This window comes from Heterocephalus glaber, unplaced genomic scaffold, assembly GCF_053883595.1.
Source record: "Heterocephalus glaber isolate CG9 unplaced genomic scaffold, H.glaber_assembly_v1.0 deba00001594, whole genome shotgun sequence".
Classification (NCBI taxonomy): Eukaryota; Metazoa; Chordata; class Mammalia; order Rodentia; family Bathyergidae; genus Heterocephalus; species Heterocephalus glaber.
In genome coordinates, this window is record NW_028258369.1 from 13832238 (window position 1) to 13855395 (window position 23158).

The following is a 23158-nucleotide window of genomic DNA, read 5'->3' on the forward strand; positions in this document are numbered from 1 at the left end:
TTATTGGGGATGAGAGGTTTCAGCTTACTTGTCGCAGCCACCAGCTCTTTGACACCGGCCTATAGTTTTGTTTTTTTTCTAAGACCCTTAGGTGTCAGGAGCAATGCTACATAATTTTAGGGAAAAATCATTTGGTTAGCCTAGTTCTCCTGCCTACAGCCCAGCTATGGCATTCCGAGACAGAATTCCATTTTGGCCTCCGGTCACAACTGAGACCTCAATGATCCGGTGATGCTGTGATTCTCCAGGACAAGATTACACCAGCTGCAGACATCCTGGGAGGAACAAAATCTTCATCTACTCAGTTCCTCATTGTTGTTGGATTGTTACATCTTGTTTATGCTGGTGTACTGAACTCTCTGCAAGTTGTTTGTTACATCTTGCTTATGCCGATGTACTGAACTCTCTGTCCCGAGTCATTTGTTACATTTGTTCCTCCCAAAATGTCTTCAGCTGGTGTAATCTTGTCCCGGAGAATCACAGCATCACTGGATCATTGAGGTCTCAGTTGTGACCGGAGGCCAAAATGGAATTCTGTCTCGGAATGCCATAGCTGGGCTGTAGGCAGGAGAACTAGGCTAACCAAATGATTTTTCCCTAAAATTATGTAGCATTGCTCCTGACACTTAGGCACTTAGGTTTTAGTATACCGGGAGGACAACTGCTTAGCACAATTATGTCACCTTCGCTAAAGTAGTACAATCAGCAATAACAATAGCATCAAACACAGCCTAGAAAATGACAAACTGTGGTAACTATTAATTTGCCACCTTTAACAATATGAACTAGATTTGTGGTTATATAACAAAATCTAAGTGAACCAGAAAATGGTATGCAATAAATAAGCCCTTAATATGGTGATTTTACCCTTAGGGTAGAAGATTTAAAAGGGGTTAGGGGGGAAAGATAGAAGAGGAAGGGATTAGAAGCAAGGTTGGAGGATCAAGGAAGATCGTATAAATTTGGGAAACTAGTGAAGAAGAGAGGAGGGAGAAAGGAAGAAACAAAAGCAAGAACAGAACAGAAAAGAACAACAAAACCAGAAACTGTGTTCAATCAAGAAAAAAACAAAACAAATCAAGAACAAGAACCAGAAAAGAGGGTAAAAGAAAATAAAGTCCAATTCAAGGCATGTCTCTGCTGTCGCTGGTAGACAATGTGGGCCACCAGAGTCCAGAGCCAAACTGATTAATCCCAGCAAGCCAGCCGAATCTTCACGGTGGATGGAGTAGTGGATAATCCCAGCCTGCCTACACCTTTAGTTCCACTGAAGTTCAGGCTGGTTTCTGGCTATGAGGCTGAAACCGGGTTTTTAAAAAAAAAATTAAGTTTATTGGTACATTTTAGGTATACAATACAGTTACATTCATCATTGGGATCTTGTACCTTTATGTGATGTATCTTGGTTCTTATTTTTTCCCCTTCCCCTGCCCTCCCTTCACCCCTTCCACCCTTTCCTATTTACAAAGACTTTGTTTCCATTTTTTCCTTTTCTCATGTTTTTTTCTTTTCCCTTCTTTCCTTCCCCCCCCCCCCACTTCCCCTACTCCTTTAGACCTTTTCCTATTTCAATTATCAATTATACATTTTGATCCTTATTTACACTTCTGGTTTTTCACACCAGAGAAACTATTCAGTATTTACACATTTGTCCTGTTTATTTCACTTAAGAGTATGGCCTTAAGGGCCAGGGATTTAGCTCAGTGGTTTCGTCGCCTGCTGTGCAAGCGCAAGGACCCGAGTTCGATCTCCAGTACCAAAAAAAAAAAGAGTATGGCCTTAATGTGAATCCATTTAGCTATAAATGTCTCTAGTTTCTTGTTCTTTATGGCTGAGTAGTACTCCATTTTATAAAAAAATCCCACATCTTCTTTATCCAGTCTCCAGTTGATGGACAATTGGGCTGTTTAGGTATTACAAACTGTGCCGCTATGAACATGGGTGCACATATATCACTGGGGTATGATGCTTTTAATTCTTTTGGGAAGATACCCAGCAGAGGAATAGCTGGGTCAAATGGGACCGCTAATCCTAGTTCTTTGAGGTATCTCCATACTGACTTCCACAGTGGTTGCACTGGTCTATACTCCCACCAACAATGGAGAAGGGTTCCTTTCTCCCCACACCCCAGCCAGCACTTGTTGTTGGTTGATTTCTTGATAGCAGCCATTCTTTCTGGGGTGAGGTGGAATCTCAGTGTTGAGAAACCGGGCTTTTTGAGCCTGCAACAGTCCATGTGCCTCCTGCTGGCTTGAATGGCTCCCTGCAGACTTGAACTCCACTCCCTAACATCCTGCTGGCATGAACTGGGCCTTTGCACTAGAACCCCGGGAGCCACTGGATGGAGTCAGCCCGTAGCTGTTCTGAGTTCTGAGCTCAGTTGGGCCCTCTCCAAGATGGCTACCGGCCAATCACCCTCTCCTGGGTAATGTCTGAACCTGGATAACTCACCATGCAGTTCAGTGTGTCCACTGCTGTGTTCCACTGGTGTGCTTCTGCATGGAGGCCTATGGGGTCGCCAGTAGTCACTGTGTGTCTGCAGGTTCGACCTGCTCTTCCCATGCCGTAAGTCTGGACTCTGGGAGAGAGTGTTGCTTGCTACCTCCCTCTTCTTCTTCTTCTTCTTTTTTTTTTTTTTTTGGTACTGGGGATCAAATTCGGGACCTTGCGCTTGAGAGGCAGGTGGCAGAACCACTGAGCTAAATCTCTGGCTCAACCTCCCTCTTCTTTGTTGAAGTCTCTCTCTCTTCCCTCCCCATGGACTTCAGTTCTCGCCTCAGATCCTTCCTGGGTCCCGGGGACCCACTTCTCTCCTCCTCATGCCACTATATTCCAGTGTAGGACACCAAATCTTGGAGAGGCTCTTTCTCTGCTGCTCATCACTCTACCACCTTCCTGGAAGTCTCTCTTCAGGTTGGTCTTGAACTCATTATGTAATCCAGACTGGCCTTGAACTTGTAGCAATCCTCCTGCCTCAGCCTCCTGAGTGCTGGGAACTCACCAGGCCTCGTTCACTTCAAATTTAGTTATTCATCATAGGTATGACTTCATTTATCCCTTTCTGATCCAGGAATTTGCAAAGTCAGAATTAATTTTACATCTGATAGAGATTTGTGAAGTAGTCCCTTATAATTCAAAGCTGATTCAGGTGAAGGGCAATTTGTAGTACTTTCTCCATTAAGCATAATGAACGCCTTACATTTTCCTGCCTTTAGTTGAAATCCTGTTTGAAATATTGCCTCTTCCTTATTTTTCAACAGCTTTATATGGCATGCAAATGAAGAGATGTTTGAAAGAAACACCTCACTTAGCGTAACCTTTGAGACAACTTTTATTACTTTGAGGAGTGAGAGCCTTTAGAACATTGAAATAAGCATTCCCACTGACACAAAGATCTGCTAGGGGCCATTTGGAAGTTGGTATGGGCTAAAAAGCTCCTCCACCCAATCAAAGCTGAGGCAGAAGGATCGCTGTGAGTTGGAGGCCAGCCTGGGCTACATAGTGAGATCCTGTTTCAAACAAAACAAACAAGATAAATGCTTCTGGAGATCTAATGTACAGCATGGTGACTGCTTTATATTACTGTCCCATGCCTGTAATCCCAGTGCTCAGGAGGCTGAGGTAGGAGGGTCACCATGAGTTCAAGGCCAACCTGAACTACATAGTGAGACCTTGTCTAAAAAATTCAGAAAAATGGAAAAAATACTGTATCAAATATTTGAAGTCTGCTGAAGACAGTAGATTTCAAGTGTTCTCAACACACACACACACACACACACACACACACACACCAGGTAACTATATGAGATAATGGATATTAGTTGGCTTGATTTTAAAAGCCATTTTACAGTGTATGTATATATCAAAACTCATCTTGTACATCTTGAATATATATAGTATTTGCCAGTTATACCTTAGTGGGGCTTTTTTGTTTGTTTGAGACTGGTTCTCGCTATGTAGTTTAGGCTGGCCTTGAACTCACTGTGTAGCCCAGGCTACCCTGGAATGCAGGGCAATCCTCCTGCCTCAGCCTCCCGAGTGCTGGGATTCCAGGTGTGTGCCTCTGCACGCCGTCTAGTAGTAGAGCTATAAAATCCCACAAACTTTCTCCTTCCAGGCAGGATGGCTGCTGCCTGATGGCTCAGGGCATCTTTAACCTGCCCACCAACCCTGCCGCTTTAACCGATTATGCTCTTTGAAAGGAGACCCGCGCTGCTTGGAGCGGGTCCCATTAAGAATCCTGAATCAGGAGGGGAATGGGAACGTTAATGGTAAGCAAGTCACTAAATGTGTACTTCAAAGCTAATGTATTTTAAAGCTTTTGTACTTTGAGCTCAATGAGAAATGCCTCCAAAATAGGCATTTCAACCACTTGAAAGATTTTCTGCAGGAGAAATGATTGAATGTCAGTGGAGAGAGATTACTTAAGAGTTGCTGTGTTCAGAGCCCGTCCCCGTCATGGAGTCCTGAGTGGCGCGGTATGAGCGCCCCTGCATAGCTCCCCTTGCTGGCTCCGGACTGGTGAGATGCATGGCCAAGTATAGTAGCTGGGGTGAGAGGATCACCTCAAGTTCAAGACCAGCCTGCACTACAGCGAGACCCTGTCTCAAAAACAAAAGAACTAAAACAAGAATTAGTGACTAGATAGTCCAGAACCACCCAGCACACGCATGTTAAGGTCTATGTGCCGGGACTCTGTATAGATTTGGGCCTCCAAGCCTTGCAGGCTGGTGAGGAATGCAGCTTTGTGGCTGTCCCCCCCCCCCCGCTCCCCCCAGTACTGGGCATTGAACTCGGTACCTTGCGCTTGCCAGGCAGGTGCTGCCACCACTGAACTACATTCCCGGCTGTGGCTGGTTTTAATGACAGTTCTGAGCGCACATTAGTGGTGCACTCGAATGAGCTACTCTGCGATGTCCCCATGCATGCAGGTGTCGTGTCACACTGTGGTCACTGTCACCTCCCCCACTCCCTCTAACTGTCCCTCTTGTACTTTCAGTCATCTTTGCTACTTTTATTATTTTTTATTTTTAGTTTCCATACATGAGAGAAAACATGTTGTCTTAGTCACTTTCTCATCGCTGAAACACAATCCCCGACACCCACAACTCTAAGGAGAGGTTTATTTTAATTTTATTTATTTATTTATTTATTTGAGGAGTGGTTTATTATTGAGCTCACAGTTTGTAGCGGTTTCTGTCCAGAGTCTGCTGGCTCCAAGGCAGGGCGGCACACCCCACGGCTGGTGGCCGGGAAGCAGGGACAGACCAAGGGAGGGGGAGGAGAGGGACTCTTCTAGGCCACGCCCCCAGCGACCCGCCTCCTCCAACCAGGCTCCACCTCCCAACTGACAAGTAGCTGGGAGCCCACTGTGGACCAGTCCGCTGACGAGGGTCACGACCCCTCGAGCAGCTCGCCTCGAGACAGCCCCTGTGAGCGCGGGAGGCTTTGGGGACATCTAGATGTAACGCATGACACACAGGATACCTGTCTCTGAGTGTGGCTTCTCGTGCTTAATGAGATGGCCTTCAGTTCCCACAGATGCCCCGACGCCGCCTCCTCTGGCTGAGTCCCGCGCCATCGTGTTCATTACCCAGGTTCTTCCCGCCCACCACCGTGCGGCTTCTCAGTCCTGGCTGCTGTGAATGGCACGAGGTGGCCCTGCGCATGCGCACTCTGCTTCCCGTGGCTGTGTAGCTAGCAGGGCTGCAGCTGAGTTGCATGGAGGTTCTGTTAGCTTTTTAAGGAACTGCTGTACTGTTTTCCATAGTGGCTGCCCTACTTTACATTCCTTCCAGAAGTGTGTAATGCTTCCTTTTTCACCTCATCTTTGCCGGCATGTTTTTTTTTTTTAATGATAAAATGCTGGTACTGTTTTTGTTTTTGAGACAAGGTCTTGCTATGTAGTCCAGGCTGGCCTTGACCTCCTAATGTAGCATAGCCTGGCCTCAAACTTGCAGTGATCCTCTTGCCCCAGCCTCCCGAGTGCTGGGATCACATGCATGTGCCACCATGCCTGGCTCTTCTCTTTTATTTTGAACGTCCTTGGTGGCTTCTGCCCTGCTCACCCCCTCAAAGTGCTTCTGGGTGGAAATGCTGCTTTTTCCGTTAACTCTTTCCTGGGTCCAGTGCCTGACTTGCTGGCTCAGGATGTCAGAGGTCTAGAAGTTGGTACTCTGTGCTCCTCCCTAATGCATGGCCCACGGAAGGTGCCTGTGCGTGTTGGAGCTGAAACAGTGTGTGTTTATTTGGAGAGGGGTTGATTCATACCTGACACAGGGGCTGAAATAAGACGCTAGCGTGAGTTGCATACGAGACTTAGCAGCATACACGACTCCACCTATAGACTAATACCATTTAGAAGGAAGCTGTGAACATCTTAAACTATTAGAATGTCCCATTTAATAGCATTAAAGGATAATTGATCATGGCTGGATAGTGTTATCCTGGGAATTAAACCAATTAACATATCACATTGATTGAATAAAAGAAAACCCCGTATCACTGTCAGCTCAGTAGACAGTCTGCAATGTCCACAGCCTGGTGCTCACAGTCTCCTGGCAAACTAGAAAGAGACTTGTTTTTTTTTTTTGTTTTTTTTTTTTTTGTTTGTTTGTTTGTTTTGGTATCCGGAACGAACCGGCTTGCGTTTGCAAGGCAGGTGGTGGAACCACTGAGCTAAATCCCCGGCCCAAGAGACTTGTCTTTTGAGACAAGGTCTCACTCTGTAGCCCAGGGTGGCCTTGAACTCATGGCGATCCTCCTGCCTCAGCCTCCTGGGTGCCGGGATTACACGAGTGTGCCCCATACCTGGCTGGTCATTAGTTCTCTTTGCAGGACACACATCCACATAGCTGAAAAGCCCAAATGCACACTGAGATATCCAGTGAGAAGTGGCTCTCCCTGTCCCCCCCCCCCCCCCCCCGGCTGTCCGGTGTGTCCTGACACCACTGGTATTAGTTTCTGGTGTGAACTTACAGAGATTTCTTTTCCATATGTATTTCAGCAAATTGAAATATGTCTTTCCTCTACCTCCAAGTCCCTGTAACCTACTCACCTGGTGCCCGGCCCAGTCTGACTTCCTTGCTCCTTACAGCAAGCAGAACCTCCCTGTCTGCGAGGTTGAGCTCCCAGGGGTGACTGTGGCCCTGTCCACTCTGGGGACACATCCCCTTCCTGCTAGATAGCCGCCTTCTGCTCTCTGGGTGCTAGTGTGAGGGTGTGTGCTGCTGTCTGCCTTGGAGGGCCTTCAGGCTCCCAGGGAAATGAGGACACCAACTTGATGGACCGACCTGGCATGTGCATATAGTCAGGGTAAAAACCAACAGGGCACGCTAGGCAAGGTGGCGCATGCCTGTCATCCCAGCACTCAGGAGGCTGAGAGTTCGAGGCTAGCCTGGGCTATGTAGTGAGTTCTAGGCCAGCCTAGTAAGACCCTATCTCAAAAAACAAAACAAAAAAAATTCTTTTTGAGACAGAGTCTTGCTAAATTGCTAACTTGCCCCCCCCCCTTTTCAGTAGCAAAGCTTATTTGAAAAAGTAAAAGTGAAGAGTGAGGGAGAAACTGGCTCTGCGGAGTGAGCTTGGGCTGAGAAGAGGAGGAGAAAACCACGATAGCCTAACTTGCCCATTCTGGGCTGCATCTTTTGCTCCTCCTGCCCAAGCCTCCCAGAGTGCTGGGATTACAGGTGTATGGCACCACACGGAGCTTTTTCTTTCTTTCTTTTCTTTTTTCTTTGGAGTGCTGGGAATGCATGGAACCCAGAGCCTCATGCATTGCTGCATGCTAGGCAAGTGCTCTATTACTGGGCTACACCCCAGCCCCACTTATTAAATCTTAAAATTGGATGACTTAGACTAATGTTATTTTTAAATCTACTAAGTTATGTTTTTCAGTTTTTAATTTTATGAGCACATGTTTGCAGTACATAATGATGCATTCATCATGAGGAGCCAGGTGTGGTGGTGCAGGCCTGTAAGCCCAGCACTCAGTAGGCTGAGGCAGGAGAATCACCAGGAATTTATGGCCAGCCTGGCCTGTATAGTGAGTTCAAGGCCAGCCTGGACTACATAGTGAGATTCTGTCTCAAAAATCCCAAGGCTGGGGATTTAGCTCAGTGGTTCCGCTGCCTGCCTCACAAGCACAAGGTCCCAAGTTCAATCCCTGGTACAAAAAAAAAAAAATCAAAAAACCCAAAGCAAACAAACAACCCAAATACATTCGCTGTGGGGAGTTGGTTTATGTACATCTATATTTTTGCATCCCCTTCCTCTTCCCCAGAATCTGCTGAATTCTGACAGTCAATACTCAACAAGGACAGCCACGTCTGGGAAGTTCTTTATTGACAGTAACAGGTCGAGTCATCCAATTGTAAGGAACTCAGCCTGAGGCAGTGTGGCTGCCACAAAGGCCTCAGTCCCCGGCCTGCTTGTCGGACCCATCTTTACTGGGAGGTCTTTGTTATGAACACTTGGAATTCTTCGAAACTGACTTCTCCGTCACCATTCTTGTCCAGTTCTTTGAAAAGGTTATCTAAGGTGCTTGCACTCTGGTTTCAGAGAGAAAGGATGGGACATGGGAAGGGAGAGTAAATGAAATCAGATACTGGTACCTGTTTTCTTTTTGAGACAGGATCTCGCTGTGTAGTCCAGGCTGGCCTTGATTCACTATGTAGCCCAGGCTGGCCTCAGACTCACAGGGATCCTCCTGCCTCAGCCTCTGGAGTGCTGGATCCCAAGTGTGCGCCACCACACCCTGCAAAGCTGCTTTCCTTAGTGAGGTCCCACGGAGCACTTGGGCCTGGTGTCCAGAGCCTGGCGCTAGCGGTGTTCAGGGTGTGCAGGACTCTGCTGCTTCTGCCTGCTGCAGCTTGGCCACAAGGCTGGGCCCAGACACCCCTGAGCACTGGGAGTGTCACAGAAGTGGCTGAGCCCTACTGTCCCCTGCCCTCCCACCAGCTGCCTCGCCCACCTTGAGCAGATTGGGGAACTCGGCCTGGACCAGCAGTTTCAGTTCCTCCTTGGACAGCTGGTCCGGGTCACCTTCTTTGGCTGCATATTTTTCAAAAATCTTCTTGAGTTCCTCGGGAGACTTTTTAGCAGCCATGGCGGAGTCCTGGAAACAGAGAGCAACATGAGCTTCCCCAAAGGCTTCTGAGTGGTGTACGCTCAGGGTCATCAGCAGGACTGTGTGCCTCTCCCCTGGCAAAGATGCGGAAAGGAAAGAGACAGGAAGAGGCGAGAGCGCTGGGGTGCGAGGGTGCTGGATTTTCCAGTGTTTTAAAAAGAGTCCTTCCGGCGCTGGCCTAGCAAGCTCAAGCCCTGGGTTCCATCCCCACGCTGGAGAAGACCCGCTTAGATAGCATGTTGAATGTCTGCCTGGTGCACACCCAGTAGCAGACAGGCCCTGAAGATGAACACTACCCTTAGTAACCGCATCTGCTCGCTAGGTGGCAGTCTCAGAGAAAACCTACCCACAGGTGATACTGTGAGGGCCCAAACCCACTTTCTCCCCAGCCTCGGGTCTTTCCCACCTTTCTGAAAAGAAGCCGAGGTCACTGAGCAGGAGTGCTTGCTGCTGCTCTGGCCCCACTGACCTGCTCGGTGACAGTGCTGCACTGGGAATCGGCAGACGTGTGAGCTGCCGGGAGGGCCGAGAGCTTTTATAGTGTGCAGACACACCACCCTGATGATGAAATTTCCCCTTTGTTTGCCATTTAAGGGTAATTATTAATGGTTTTTGGAACCCAAGCTTAAGACTGCATGAACCTCTTAATTAAGGGCAAGAGCCAATAAAGGGCCACTCACGGGTGTTCATGGTCCAGAGTCCTGGGAGCGAGTGTGGCGGTGTCTGCCTGCCTGGATCACCCCTCCAGTACAGGGCTGGGACTTCTGCTCACAGTCCACAGTCTGAACTTAGCTATGTGTACGGGATTGCTTTCAACTCACTTGTATGTTTAGGCTTGAAAAACCAAACCTTCATATCCAGAAAAAAACTACGGTCACAGAAAGACAATGTGACATAGTTTTCGAAATGACAGTCTGGCCCTTGAAGTCCTCTGGCGTAAGGATTTGAACACAGGGATGAGTGAATGGAAGGACTGCAAAGGAGAGAGACACGATCATGGAGGGTTTTATTTGACAGAGCAAGATTGCTAACATGGTCATTTTTCAACATTTTTGTTACTTGTTCCATGTCTGCTTTTTCTCATTATCCTTTTTTGTTGTTTTGTTTTAGTTTGTTTTTTTTTTTTGGAGACAGGGTTTCACTATGTAGTTCGGGCTTTAAACTCACTATGTAGCCCAGGCTGGCCTTGAACTCAAGGTGATCCTCCTGCCTCAGCTTCCTGTGTGCTGGGATCACAGGTGTGCACCACCATGCCTGGCTTACATTATCCTTCTTCATACCCATTGTATTTTGTGAATCATTCTAAAAAACTTGTGAAAACACTTGGCTTCCACCTATATAATTGCAAATACTTCCAACTTTTTGGAATTCCCAGGATTTTTGTTTGTTTTTGCTTTTTTTGGCAGAAGAGGGGATCAAACTCAGGACCTTGTGCTTGCCAGGCAGGCAAGGCACCAATGAGCTAAATCTCTGGCTGGAATTCCCAGAATTTAAACTTGGACACAAAATTGATCTCTATTATCAAGAGTTCCATGAAATAACTAGGACAGCTGGGCATGGTGGTGCACACCTGTAATCCCAGCACCCAGGAGGCTGAGGCAGGAGGATCCTTGAGATTTCCAGGCCAGCCTGAACTACAGAGTGGGACCTTGTGTCAAAAAGCAAAACAGCAACAAAATAACTCAGACTTTTCCAGGGGAAATGGATCTAGTGCTGATTCTGGAATGACTTGGACAGTACCGCATAGCTGTGAAACGCTTTTCCACTTCCACACTTAAGTGAAGCTCTCTGGTGCGCCTTAGACCATCTCCAAGCCGAGGTTTGGACAATCGGGCTGTCTTCCTCTCTGTAGCTTTGCAGCTTAAATTTCTAAGGATGTATTTACACCACAGGGCAAATGTGACCCCTTCCTGAGCTCTTGGAGAACTTCCGGTCAGTGCCGGAAGAGACTGTGGGGTCTCGTCCAGGCTGCTGGTGTTTTGACTTAGATAAGTGACAATGGTGTGACCAGTGTAGAAGATGGAGCAATGCCCCAGCTGGGGCTAAGCTAGGCCTTTCGGGTTTAACTGTGAGATTTTACCCAAACATATTCTGGTTTTGGTGTTGCTTTTTAATCAAGCTTTTAAACAATTTCCGGTGCTTCTGTGTGTAGGCTCTGTTTTCCTGGGAGGAAGTGGGCTTTTGTGACTCAGTATAGCAGGAACTCTCTTTTTCCCAGCATCTTTAAAAAAATATTTCAAGTCTACAGAAAAGTGGCAAGAATAGTACAGAGAACACGCGTCCACCGCTTGACCACTTTCACTGATGGCTAACATTTCCATCTTTACTTCTTGTCTCTGGACCACATGCAAATAAGTCATGGGCACCTGGGCACTGTCCCCAGCTCCTCAGCGTGTGTGTCCTAGGGAAAGGACATTCTCCTGTATAACCATGAAGCTGTCTTGGCGCTCCATTCCTATCTCCGAAGTTGCTTCAGTAATATTCTTTCTTTCTTTTTTTTATTTTCTTTTTTTGGGACAAGATCTCACTATGTAGCCCAGGCTGGCCTCGAACTCATGCTGATCCTCCTGCCTCAGCCTCCCAAGTGCTGGAATGACAGGCATGGGCCACCAGCATCTTAAATCATCTGTTCTCTCAAATTCTCAGTTGTGAGCCAAAATTGATGGGTAGGTTATTGTTGTTCTCATGTCTGTGTTGAAGGGATGATTTTAATAACTGTAAGTTTAATATCCATAGATCATATGACAGGTAATATGTCCTATATAAACATGCCTGTCTTGAGCAAGACATGTGCATATAACATATGTACATTCTATGAAACACTTTTGGAACAGTATTGGTTAAGAGCTTTTTAGCCTACAATCAGGGTGTGGTGGTGCATGCCTGTCATGCCAGCACTCGGGAGGCTGAGACAGGAGGATTAGCATGTGTTCAATGCCAGCCTGGGCTACATAGTGAGACCCTGTCTCAAAAACCAAAACAAAACAGAAGAGCCTTGGAGGGTCCCAGTCTCCCAAGCCCATGGGTGAGATGGGCCTGGCTCTATGGCAGGACTTGTGCTTACAGCCAGCACTGCCGGAACTCATCTCCCAGCCACGTCTCTCCTTCCCCCAGACTCCAGAGCGGGACAGTAAAGCTGCGGTTGGAGACACGGGATCCACTACTAGATATTATCATGAAACATTAACCCAAACTGCATGGTGCCAGCGATAAATGCAGGGCGTGTGTCCAGAGTGCACTGTGAAATGAGAGAAGGGCCCACGTCAGGCACAAGTTGCTTATGGAAAAATGGAAAGGCAAAGGTTACTTACCATCTTGCAGTTCAATTGCCTGATCTTTGGACAGACTTGATTTTTTTCCTGGGAAAACTGAGAGTAACTTCGTTTCAAAGCTCTGGCCATTGCTGGCTTTGTTTTTTTTGAAACGGCCTCACGATGTAGTTCAGGCTGGCCTTGAACTCACTATGTAGCCCAGGCTGGCCTGGAACTCATGGCGATCCTCCTGCCTCAGCCTCCTGAGTGCTAGGATCACAGGCATGGAAATTTCAAAGAGACTCTGTGGACCCAACTACAGTCATCCTGCAAAGGCACACATCACTGGCCCTTCCTGGGGCCTCCCTTCCTGGGGCTGCCATGGTTCACTCTCTCCTGGCCTTGGCCTGTGCTGTCGCGTGGCTCTGGGCCTAACTGGGTTGTCTTGGCAGCTGGGTTCCCGGGGGTTCCCTGAGGGCCCATTACCGGGGGTTTATTTTTCCTGCGGGGACAGTGTTGCCCTAGGCCCCTCCTCGGTGACCTCGACACCCAGTCCCCTTCTCCCATTCTGGTTTCCCTGCGGCCCGCATTGTTATGGGGCTCACCCTCGGGACCCGGGGTGCTCGTCTGGCTCAGGGTGTGCTCCCCATAAAGGGTGAGTGTGGCTTCTTGCTGTCCCCCAACTGTGTGACGCCTTTGCTGTATTATGATGCATTAAGACCCTCAAGATGGCGCACGCCTGTAACCCAGTGCCCTGGGAGGCAGGAGGATCCAAGAGTGAGCCCAGCCTGGGCAACTTAGTGAGACTATGTTTGAAAATTAAAAATAAAGAAAAAGGGCTGAGAATGTAGGTCAGGGGGAAGGCATTGATTTTAATTCCCATCACACACACACACACACACCTCATTACAACTGCAACTGCAAAGTTGTTTGCCACGTAGGCCCCAGGAGGGCCTTTGGTTCCAGGAGCAAGGATGTGGCCACTCTTGGGGAGGCCTCCCGAGGACTCAGTGCAAGAGAAGGGACAGAGCCTAGGGTCATAAGGAGACTGGAGGGCCAGGGTGGGAGGGGGCTGCGGCTCAGCGCCATGGTGACGGTGAGAAGGGAGCGAGCAGCCTGCCTAGGGCGCATGGCCCGGCAGAAATGGTGACCCCCCCCCAAGTGCCGCCCAGGATAGGTTCGGACCCCTTTTGCACTCTTCCTGCGGGCTACAGGGAACGGCAGCAGAGGTTAGTACCATGCCTCCACTTCGCTTGTGCCTTTTTGTCTCCTAAAGCTTTATTACTTATTGATCCTTTTTTATTTTCTTATTCTACATGGTTCAGTTCCAAAAAAGAGCTGGGAGAGGCCAGGGATTTAGCTCAGTGGTTCTGCCGCCTGCCTCGCAAGCACAAGGTCCCGAGTTCAATCCCTGGTACCAAAATATATATATATATATTTTGAAAAGGGGCCGGGGATTTAGCTCAGTGGTTCTGTCACTTGTGTCTTAAGCGCAAGGTCCTGAGTTTGATTCCCGGTACCAAAAAAAAAAAAAAAAAAGAACTGAGTGTGGTGGTGCTCACCTGTGATCCCAGCACTCAGGAGGCTGAGGCAGGAAGATCTCTGTGAGTTTGAGGCCAGTCTGGGGTACATACCCTGAGTCAAAACACCGAAAAAGAAAAAAGGAAAACACCAACATGGGGATCAGTTGACAGCCAGGATTTGGGACAAGAGTGCCCAGAGCTGTCCTTTTGTGGTGGAACAGGTGTTTCCCCTGTGAGATGCTGGGGAGCAGAGGGCAGCGCTTCGTCCTGCCAGGTTCGCCCGGCGGTTACGCAGAGGGGCATGTGGAGACCGCTGTGCTGCCGTCTCTCAGGCTTTGCGTGGGAATGATGCGAGGGACAAAGCTGCTCTGGCCTTTCGTTGCTGGCTCGGTTTGCTTATTACCTGGGAGGCCAAAAGCTGTCATCTTCTTTTGTTTCTGGTTTTGGGGGGGAGATTTTTTGGTGTTTTGGGACAGGGTCTCACTACATAGCTCAGGCTGGCCTTGAACTCACTGTGTGAACTAACCCTCCCGTACAGCCTTCAACTTGTATCTTCATTAAAATAGTACTATGGTCCCCTTCCCTATGAGAACGGTCCATTCCCCCTGCTTCCCATTACCTAGCTTGTGTATCTGATTTACTTCCTTACATTATGGTCTCAAGGTGCAACCATTGTCCTACAGAGGACACAAGTTTACCCTTCTTTATGGCAGAGTAGTGCTCCATTGTATGAGGGAGGAGGAGGGAGAGGAAGGGATGTAAAAAGAATTAAGATGTGTTCTGTACGTGGACCAACTCCCCACGATGAATGTAATCATGACGTACTACAAACATGGGCTAATTAAAAAAATAAAAGCTAAAAAGAAAAAAGAATACTATGGGAGCCAGGCGTGGTGCTGTGCATTTGTAAGCCCGGCACTTAGGAGGCTGAGGCAGGAGATTGCCAGGAGGTTGAGGCCAGCCTGGGCTTCATAGTGAGTTCAAGGCCAGCCCTGAAATTACACACCGAGACCCTGTCTCAAAAACAAAGCCACCCCAGGGCTAGTTATTGCATGGTCTGGGCCTCGCCCTCCAGGGCGTCCGAACCGAACTTCGTTGCAGTTGAGCTCTGGCTGCACAGGACCCCTAGTGCTCAGAGGCCGCTGCCATGGTCCCTCTGCCTCACCTGGCAAAGGCACGGAAGGCCAGCAGTCAGTGCCCGAGTCTCCTCTCCGCAGCGATCATCCAGCCCCAGCTAGCCATGGAGACAGATGTGGTGCCGGGCGCTGCACCCGGGACCCATGGGACCCAGTCCCCCTCCCCTCAGTGACTCCCATGGTGGGCGGAGGACACAGGGTTGAAAGGCTCTAACTGCCTGGTCTGATAAGATGGGACACAAGGACCCGAGTTCGATCCCGGTACCAAAAACAAAACAAAACAACAAAAAAAACAATAATAATAAGAGCAAAGCTTGAAATGTGGGCGGTTCTCTTGCATACAAGGTGGTAAACCTGGACTATTTTCACTGTTTTCTTTCCCAAGGTGATCGACATGCCGGAACACAACCCTGGCGAGCTGGGCGGGACCATGAGGCTGGGACTAAGAAAAACTGTCTTCAAAACCCAGAATTCAGTACTGAGTAAGTCTCTGAGATGGCTCATTTGACAAGGTGCTGTGTGTCACTCGTGTGACTGTGCTGGGACCCAGCCTCGGGAGCTGGGAGTCTCCCTCTCCCTGTCACCCTTGCCCTGGGCACCCTGTGCCCGGTGCTCCTGTCCCTAGTAAGGTCCCCTGGAGGCCCCGAGCCTCAGGAGGGCACAAGGGGAGTGGGCCTTTGCATGTGACCTGACATTAATAACTCTGCTTTGCCAAGGCTGAGGCACGATGATTATGGTGAGTTCGAGGCCAGCCCGGGGTACGCAGCAAGACCCTGTCTCCAAAACAGAATACCTACCAGAGCCCTTAGTTCAATGGAGGGTCCACTCTGTGCCGTGTGCACTATGCTGGAGTCTGGAGATCTAGCAGAGAGTAGGACAGGACCAGCTCTGCCTTCCCACGGCCACAAAATGAGTGGGGAGCTGGGTGCGGTGGCATGCCTATAATCCCAGCACTTGGAGGCTGAGGCAGGAGGATTGCTGTGAGTTCCAGGCCAGCCTGGGCTACATAGTGAGTTCAAGGCTGGTCTGAATTTCGTAGAGACCTTGTCTCAAAAAACACAAAGAAAGACAAAAAAACCCAGTGGGGAGAGTGGGAAAGGGGAAGGGCAAGGCTCCAAAAGAGCTGGATGCAGGAGCCCTGGGATCTCTGGCACCCAGAGCCAGAGAAGTGCTGAGTTCCCATTGGGAGCCAAGGCAGGGCAGCGCTCAGTGGTGGAGCGCTCACCCAGTATGCAATGTGCTTCAGGACAGGAAACCGAACAAGACAGCTGTGGTAATGTACACCTGTAATCCCAGGATTAGAAATTTAAACCCAGCCTAGGCAGTTTAGCAACTTATGTATTTATTTTTTGGGGAGGCAGAGTCTTGGTATGTGGTACAGGCTAGCTTCGAACTCACACCAATCCTCCTGCCTCAGCCTCTCAAGTGCTGGGATTACAAGTGTGCACCATCACCCTGGGTCCTGAGACCCTGTTTGAAAATAAAGGACTTGGATGTAGCTTGGCACAGAGGCCCTGGGTTCAACTCAGAATCACAAAACAAAGCAGCAAACCAACAAGAATACCTTCGGAAATGCCTTCTTAACTCGGGGAAGAACAACACTGGAGTGTGAGGCATTCCGCTCTTTCCGAGTATGTGCCCTCGCCACGGCCCAATGAATTGCTAGCATTTCCCCCCCGAACAGACACAAGTCTTCGGCTTGTCCTGCGTGGCCATGATTACTTTGCCTTTCGGATGTTTTCAAATACTCTGAAACTGTTCAGATAATTGCCTAAGTCACAAAAGTGGTTAGTGAAAAAAAAATTAATGTTTTCAAATTATATCTGCTGGAAAAGATTCAGAGATAATTGCGCTAAGCTTTTTCAAAAGAGCATTGTGTTCAGTATATCTAAAGACCACAGAAATAAGATGAATTTAAGATTTATTTTTACTTACAGTAGACAAAAGTAGTGTTGGATTTTTTATGAATTTTAAATACAGTACCAGAGCTTAATTCAGATGTTCTTTTAAATAGCTTTAGTGATATAATTCACATACTAAGAGATTCAGCTATTAGTAGTATACAGTTGCCTGATTTTTATCCAATTCAGAGTTGTGCAACCATCCCCACAGTTTTAGAACATATTAGTTTTAATTTTTTTTTTTTTTGGTACCAGGGATTGAACTTAGTACTTTGCACTTGCGAGGCAGGTGTGATGCCATTGAGCTAAATCCCCAGCCGTTTTTTTGTTTTTTGAGACAGGGTCTCATTATGTAGTTTAGGCTGCCCTTGAACTCACTATGTAGCCCAGGCTGGCCCCAGACTCCGAGCAATCCTCCTGACTCAGCCTCCCAGGTGTTGGGATGTTAGGTGAGCGCCACCACGCCTGGCTTGTTTTCAAGACCTTCCTATGTAGTCCAGGCTGACCTCGTACTCATGACGGTGCTCCTGCCTCAGCCTCCCGAGTGCTGGGATATGGCTGTGTGCTATCATAGCTGCCCTGTAGTCTTTTATCATGGCCAAACTTTTCCACGCATCCATCTGGTCTTCATGTCTATTATTTGGGCACGTAGTATTTCTTTTCTCTTTTTTTTTGTTGAGACCAGTTCGGGCCATGTTACCCAGGCTGGCCTCAGACTCCTGCCTCTGCCTCCGAGGTAGCTGGGATATGGAGCACACCTCTCTCTGAGCTCTGGGTATATAGCATTGAGGTGATGAGAAGAACTCAATGTGCTGATTCATTTCCTGCTGATAAACATTGCAGCTTGGGCCTGACGCTTTATTAGGAAACATTGATTGAGGCATCCTGGCTGTGTCCCTCAGGATAGATCTCCGGGACTTTCGTGATTAGGCCGAAGGGTAGGGACACTTTTATGGCTGATAACTGTGTCGGAGGGTTTGAAGGAAGGGGAGGTGGTTCACAGTGACGCTCACAGTGCTAGGGCTCCCCCTTTCCCGGCCTTGCCCATAGTGTGGTCTTCCGTCTTCTGGTATGGAGGACAGGGGAGCTCTTGCTTCGGGCTTCACTGCGCATGCCCTTTCGGTGCTGGAGTGAGCCTGTTTCGCCTGCTCCCTGGTCTTCATTAGCATGTCAGCCTGGAGGAGGCTCTTTCCCCAGGTCCCTGGCCTCAGTGGCTAACCTGGGGCCAGAAAACTCTTTCCTTATTCTCTCTTGTTTTCTCTCTTTTTGTTTTTTTGTTTTTGTTTTTTGAGACAGGGTCTCGCTATGTAGTTCAGCTGACCTCGATCTCACTCTGTGGCCCAGGCTGGCCTCGAACTCACTGCAGTTTTCTTGTCTCAGCCTCCCAAGTGCTAGGATGACAGGCATGCACCACCACACCTGGCTTAGAAATATTTTTCAATGAAGGGCCAGTGAGTAAGCAAAGGGCCATGGCTGTGTTCCAGTGGGACCTTATGCGTGGCCGCAGAAATCGAATATCCTGTACCTTTCTATGTCACCTGAAGTTTTTCAGCCATTTGGAAATGGAAAAAGCATTCTTAGTTCAAGGGCCTAACAGAAACTGAAGGCTCATATTTGACAGTGGGCCAGGCTATGCCTTGTGAATCCTGGAGAGGTGAAAGACAGTGCCTGAGCCAGGAGCAGTGAGGTGAGTCTGGAATCCTGGGACTGAGGGAGGCTGAGACAGGAGGATCTCCACAGGTTTAAGGCCAGCCTGGGATACAGAGTGAGACCCTGTCTCAAAACAAAACAAAATAAAACAAAAAACCCCTCTGCATTTCCTCATGTTTAGGGGACGGACTTGACAAAGATGTTGGTTCTGCTTTCCCGTAAGAGAGGCAAGTTTGTGTTTGGAAAGCAGTTAAGAGGCCCCTAATAAGGTGTCGATGGCGGATGCCGGGCTCTGGTCACATTCTGGGCACTGACATGCAGAGTGGCGAAGTGGAAAATGCAAAAGAGAGCAGGAAGAATGGGGATAAGGCAGAGTATGTCTTCTGGGCTAGAAAGACTGCTTTTGTTTTCTTTTCTCTTATCCTAGCACCGATACCGAAAAGCAGGTTCTAGTATCTAGTGAGATTAGATTGTTAGGAAGTTTTAAAACAACAGAAACTGGCTCCGTTAATGAGGTGATTTGCAAAAGTATTTAAAAGTCCACGGCGTGGTCATTTGTCACTGCTGAGCCATGTGTCTTGGTGTACTTCCTGTCGCGTATGCCCAGGCCAGCTGCTCGCTGAGGTGTGTTTGGTAATGTGGAGGCGTGGTCTAAAGGTATGGTGAGTGTTCCATTTAAAAAAATTATTACGGTAAGCGACACGTTGCCACAAATCCCCCTCTGAATCCTCGCTCTGGCTTCAAACACACCAAGCCCGTCCTTCCTGCCACTTTCTGCAGCGGCTCTGGAGTCCTCTCTCCTGAGTGCCGAGATGACCGGAATCCATTCCCAGTGTCTGCCTTTCATGGTCACTTTGCCATTGGGGAAGAGCCAGGAGTCACACGGTGCCAGGTCCGGTGAGCAGAGTGGCCGGCACTTGGCAGTGGCACTCACCCTGTTTTTGATCACACCCTATAAAGACACCCCAGGAAAGAGGGTTCCAGAGCTGCTGCAGCAAGTGGCAAGAACCATGGGACTAGTGCATGTGAAGCCGGGGTGGGGTGGTTTCTGAGGGGCTTCACAGCAAGGTGTCTTTTACAGTACTCATTTTTTGTTTGTTTGTTTTGAGATAAGGTCTCATTATGTAGTCCAGGCTGGCCTTGAGCTCACTGTGTAGCCCAGGATGACCTCGAACTTGAGGTGATCCTCCTGCCTCAGCCTCCCTACTGTGGGGATCACAGGCGTGCGCCACCATGCCTGGCTAATTTTTTAATTTAAACATTCACCATATATTTTGATCACCTCCTGCAGGGACATGATCCTAGCAGTAGATGATGTCCACGCCTCCCTTAGTGACTGCCTTGGTTGCCTCACCACTGTCAGCTGTGGGGCTCTGAGCTCAGCTCAGGCACTGCACACCCCACACCCCACAGCCAGCCTGAACTACACTGTGAGACCTTGTCTCAAAAAAACCCTAAAATGACCCTTAAAAATATCAAAATAAGGGCCAGGGATTTAGCTCTGGTTCTGCCGCCTGTCCTGCAAGCACAAGGACCCGAGTTCAATCCCTGGTACCAAAAAAAAAAAAAGCAATAAATAAAAATATCAAAATAAAAAATAACAGTTTTGGCACACACTTATAATCCTAACACTCTGGGAGGCTGAGCTGGGAGGACTGCAAGTTCGAACCCAGCCTGGGCAACTTAGTGACTTAGCAAGACTCTGTCTCAAGATGGAAAGGGCTGAGGATATAGCTCAGTGCGAAGGCCCTGGGTTCAGTTCCTACCACTACCACCAAAACAAAACAAAACAAACATATATACATATACACACACACATTTATATAAATAAATAGAGCCCTGTGTGAGTCCACACAGAAGTGGTGGTGTGGACTCGACTCAGTTCTGTGGGCAGATGTGGACAGGGATGAGGGGCTGCTGGCCTCCAAGCTTTGCCACCTTGGGCTTCCCCTCAGGGCATGGCGATGGTTTCTGAGGAGGCCGTCACCATCTTGTAGGAGAGAAGACCATCTAGAGCAGAGATGGCGAACCTTAGAGCTTTCAGTGATAACACATAGCCGGCTGGGGCACACGTGCCATGGGTCCGCCACCACTGCCTTCGATTATTGCTGGAGCATCTGATGAACACACCCCAGGGGCTTCCTCTGCCAGTATCATGGTGTGATTCTCAAGGTGATCACTCCACGCTGGGTGTGGTGGCACAGCCTGTCATCCCAGCACTCTGGGGAGGCTGAGGCAGGAGGATCACTGGGAGTTTGAGGCCAGGTTGGGCTCCATAGTGAGTTCAAGGCAGCCTGAACTACACAGCAAGACCCTATCTCAAAATTTAAAAAAAAAAATAGGAGTAATAAGAAAGCAAATGGATAGGGCTGGGGATTTAGCTCAGTGGGATGGCACCTGCCTTGCAAGGGCAAGGTCCTGAGTTCGATCCCTGGTGCCAAAAAAAAAAAAAAATGAAAGGAAGCGGATCGCTGTAGCATTCATGTCCCTCTGTCTTTCAGGGAAACTGTACGGCGACGTCCCTTTCATAGAGGAGAGACACAGGCATCGGTACGAGGTAGGCCTGCCATGAGTATGTTTGCCTGGCACGGCGGCTCTGCCGTCCTCCACCCCAGGGGTCTCCGCGCCTCTTCCGAAGCCCAACCCTCCCCTTTCCAGTCTTCGGAAAGGGGCATCTCTGGTGAGGGATGGAGTGCCTTGGGGACAGGGCTCTTTCCCTTCTCCTCTGTTGGTCCCTAGGTTGGGGAGCCTTTTTGGAAGTTTACATTGAGCCTGAGGCTTAGTGTCTCGTGGATAAGGGGACTTAAATGTTGGGAGTGCCAGGTGAGAGGCACAGGGCCTCCACAAGCATCGACTGCCTGTTAATGAGTGTAACAGTCTTGATGCTTGGGGGTGTGAAGAACAGAAATCTCTGTTTGTTTTCCACTCTTATCCACTGAGTCAGTCCAAACAATAACCAGCCGGGAGTGGTGGTGCACACCTGTGATCCTGATCACAGCCCTCGGGAGGCTGAGGCAGGAGGATCACCGTGAGTGCAAGGCCAGCTTGAACTACATAGCGAGACCTTGTCTCAGAAAACCAAACCAAAACAAAATTAGGTGTTGGAGATAGAGATCAAGACAAGCTAGGGCGTCTCGGAAACCCACCCAGCTAACCCCGGACCTTCCCAGAAGCACCTGTGTCTGTGTTGCGCTGAGGCTTAAAGACATTGGGTTTCTTGTATCTCCAGGTGAACCCTAGCATGATCAGCCACTTTGAGCAGAAAGACCTGGCCTTCGTGGGTCAGGATGTTGATGGGAACCGGATGGAAGTCATCGAACTAGCAAGTAAGTGGCCTCTTCATTCCTGCAAGGCTGAGGTGTGGCGACAGCTTTTGTCAACCCTGGACTCATTTGAGGTTGAGATTCTTTCTCTTCCGTTCTCCTTTGCAATAAATAGGCAGCTACAAGGTGCATGAGAAACAGCCGGGCTTGGTGGTGCACATCTCACATGTCAGCCTAGCACTCGGGAGGCTGAGGCAGGAAGATCACTGTGAGTTCGAGGCCAGCCTGGGCTACATAGTGAGATCTGTTTCAAAAAACAAAATGAAACAAAATAAAACAAAGAAACAGCGCATGAAAAGCAGAGGCTTACAGTCCTAGTCATTTGGGGGCCCGGTGATCTGAACTTAGCAGAAAATGATGTACTTTTCCCAGGGCAGCAGTTCTCCAAGTAATCGGTTTCCTTGCCTTGGCCCTGGCCCCTTCCTGGGGTTCCCAGGCTGCGCACTGAGCATGCGGCCGCTGTCACTGGCACCCTCCTTGCCATCCTCTGGTGAGCAATGGCCTCCCGCCCGCCTGGCTGCAGGCTCCGCTGCTGAAGTTGCTTCATGGAGGGACCCGGCTCCTCCTGCCTTTCCTGATGGCTCAGGGCTGACACTCACGCTTGGGCCACTTCACTTCTGAGCACCACCCTACACTCACCATTCTTGATAACCAAACAAAGAAGCTGGGCTCTGGGAGGCTGAGGCAGGAGGACTGCAAGTTAGTATCCAGCCTGGGCAACTTAGCGACTTGTAGAGATCTTGTCTTGAAATAAAAAGATTTTTTAAAAATGTAAAAAAATAAATGAAAAGACCCAGAGCTGTGGTAGAGAAAGCTGTCCATTTTTATGCTTAGGGTCCATGCGGCCTGGACAGTTGGTGCAGTGATGAGAAGCGAGGCTGTCACGAGGCTGTCACTGAGGCCCAGAGCGGAGGGAGTGGCGCCACTTCCTGTCCAGAAGTGGGTCTGTGACCCCTCAGCGGGGGAACCTGGAGAGTTGCTGGGCAGCTCTCAGCATGGCAGGTGGGGAACGGTGACTGTTTAATTCTTACTTTGCCAAAGCACAGGATCCCAGATACCGGAAGCAGCAAAGCTGCTTTTCTGTCCCGTTCCCTCTGGGAGAGCTGGAGTTAAGGCTGCTTGTACTCCTGGCTCGGAAAACAGCTTCACGTGCCCGCCTGGTAGCGTGTGTGGCAGGTGTGCATTTGAAGGCTTGCACAATGCAGGAAGGGCGAGGAAGGAGAAAGAACTGGAATTCTCTCCACCTT

At 49.0% G+C, this 23158-nt stretch overlaps 2 protein-coding genes across 11 annotated transcripts in view; one reads left to right on the top strand and one right to left on the bottom strand.

The window, feature by feature from the left end:
- Ctps2 (CTP synthase 2) overlaps positions 1-23158 on the top strand; it is a 62747-nt gene that overhangs the window by 25806 nt on the left and 13783 nt on the right. For all 9 annotated transcript variants that reach the window (XR_206125.3, XR_002389680.2, XM_021245343.2 and 6 more), the window contains exons 14-16: positions 15423-15519; positions 21090-21145; positions 21818-21914. Coding sequence is in view for 7 of the 9 variants with exons in the window: in XM_021245343.2 (XP_021101002.1) it covers positions 15423-15519; positions 21090-21145; positions 21818-21914 (250 nt within the window). In the remaining 2 variants the exon portion in view is untranslated. The remainder of the gene's footprint in view (positions 1-15422; positions 15520-21089; positions 21146-21817; positions 21915-23158) is intronic.
- Positions 8327-9673, bottom strand: S100g (S100 calcium binding protein G). 2 transcript variants are annotated; one of them, XM_004866118.4, is made up of 3 exons: positions 9597-9673; positions 8972-9115; positions 8327-8549 (listed from the first exon to the last, which is right to left on the bottom strand). In XM_004866118.4, the coding sequence occupies exons 2-3, from the start codon at positions 9104-9106 to the stop codon at positions 8445-8447; spliced, it is 240 nt and encodes a 79-aa protein (XP_004866175.1). In that variant the 5' UTR covers positions 9107-9115; positions 9597-9673; the 3' UTR covers positions 8327-8444. The 2 variants fall into 2 exon arrangements, with proteins under 2 accessions (XP_004866175.1, XP_004866176.1); XM_004866119.4 differs by having other exon boundaries at positions 9534-9641.

What these genes read in the sequence shown, in the direction of transcription:
- S100g (XM_004866118.4), bottom strand. Translation starts at nt 9,106, where the DNA reads ATGGCTGCTAAAAAGTCTCCCGAGGAACTCAAGAAGATTTTTGAAAAA. An exon ending in AGTTCCCCAATCTGCTCAAG is followed by an intron (nt 8,550 to 8,971) that starts GTGGGCGAGGCA and finishes CTCTGAAACCAG; the next exon opens with AGTGCAAGCACCTTAGATAA.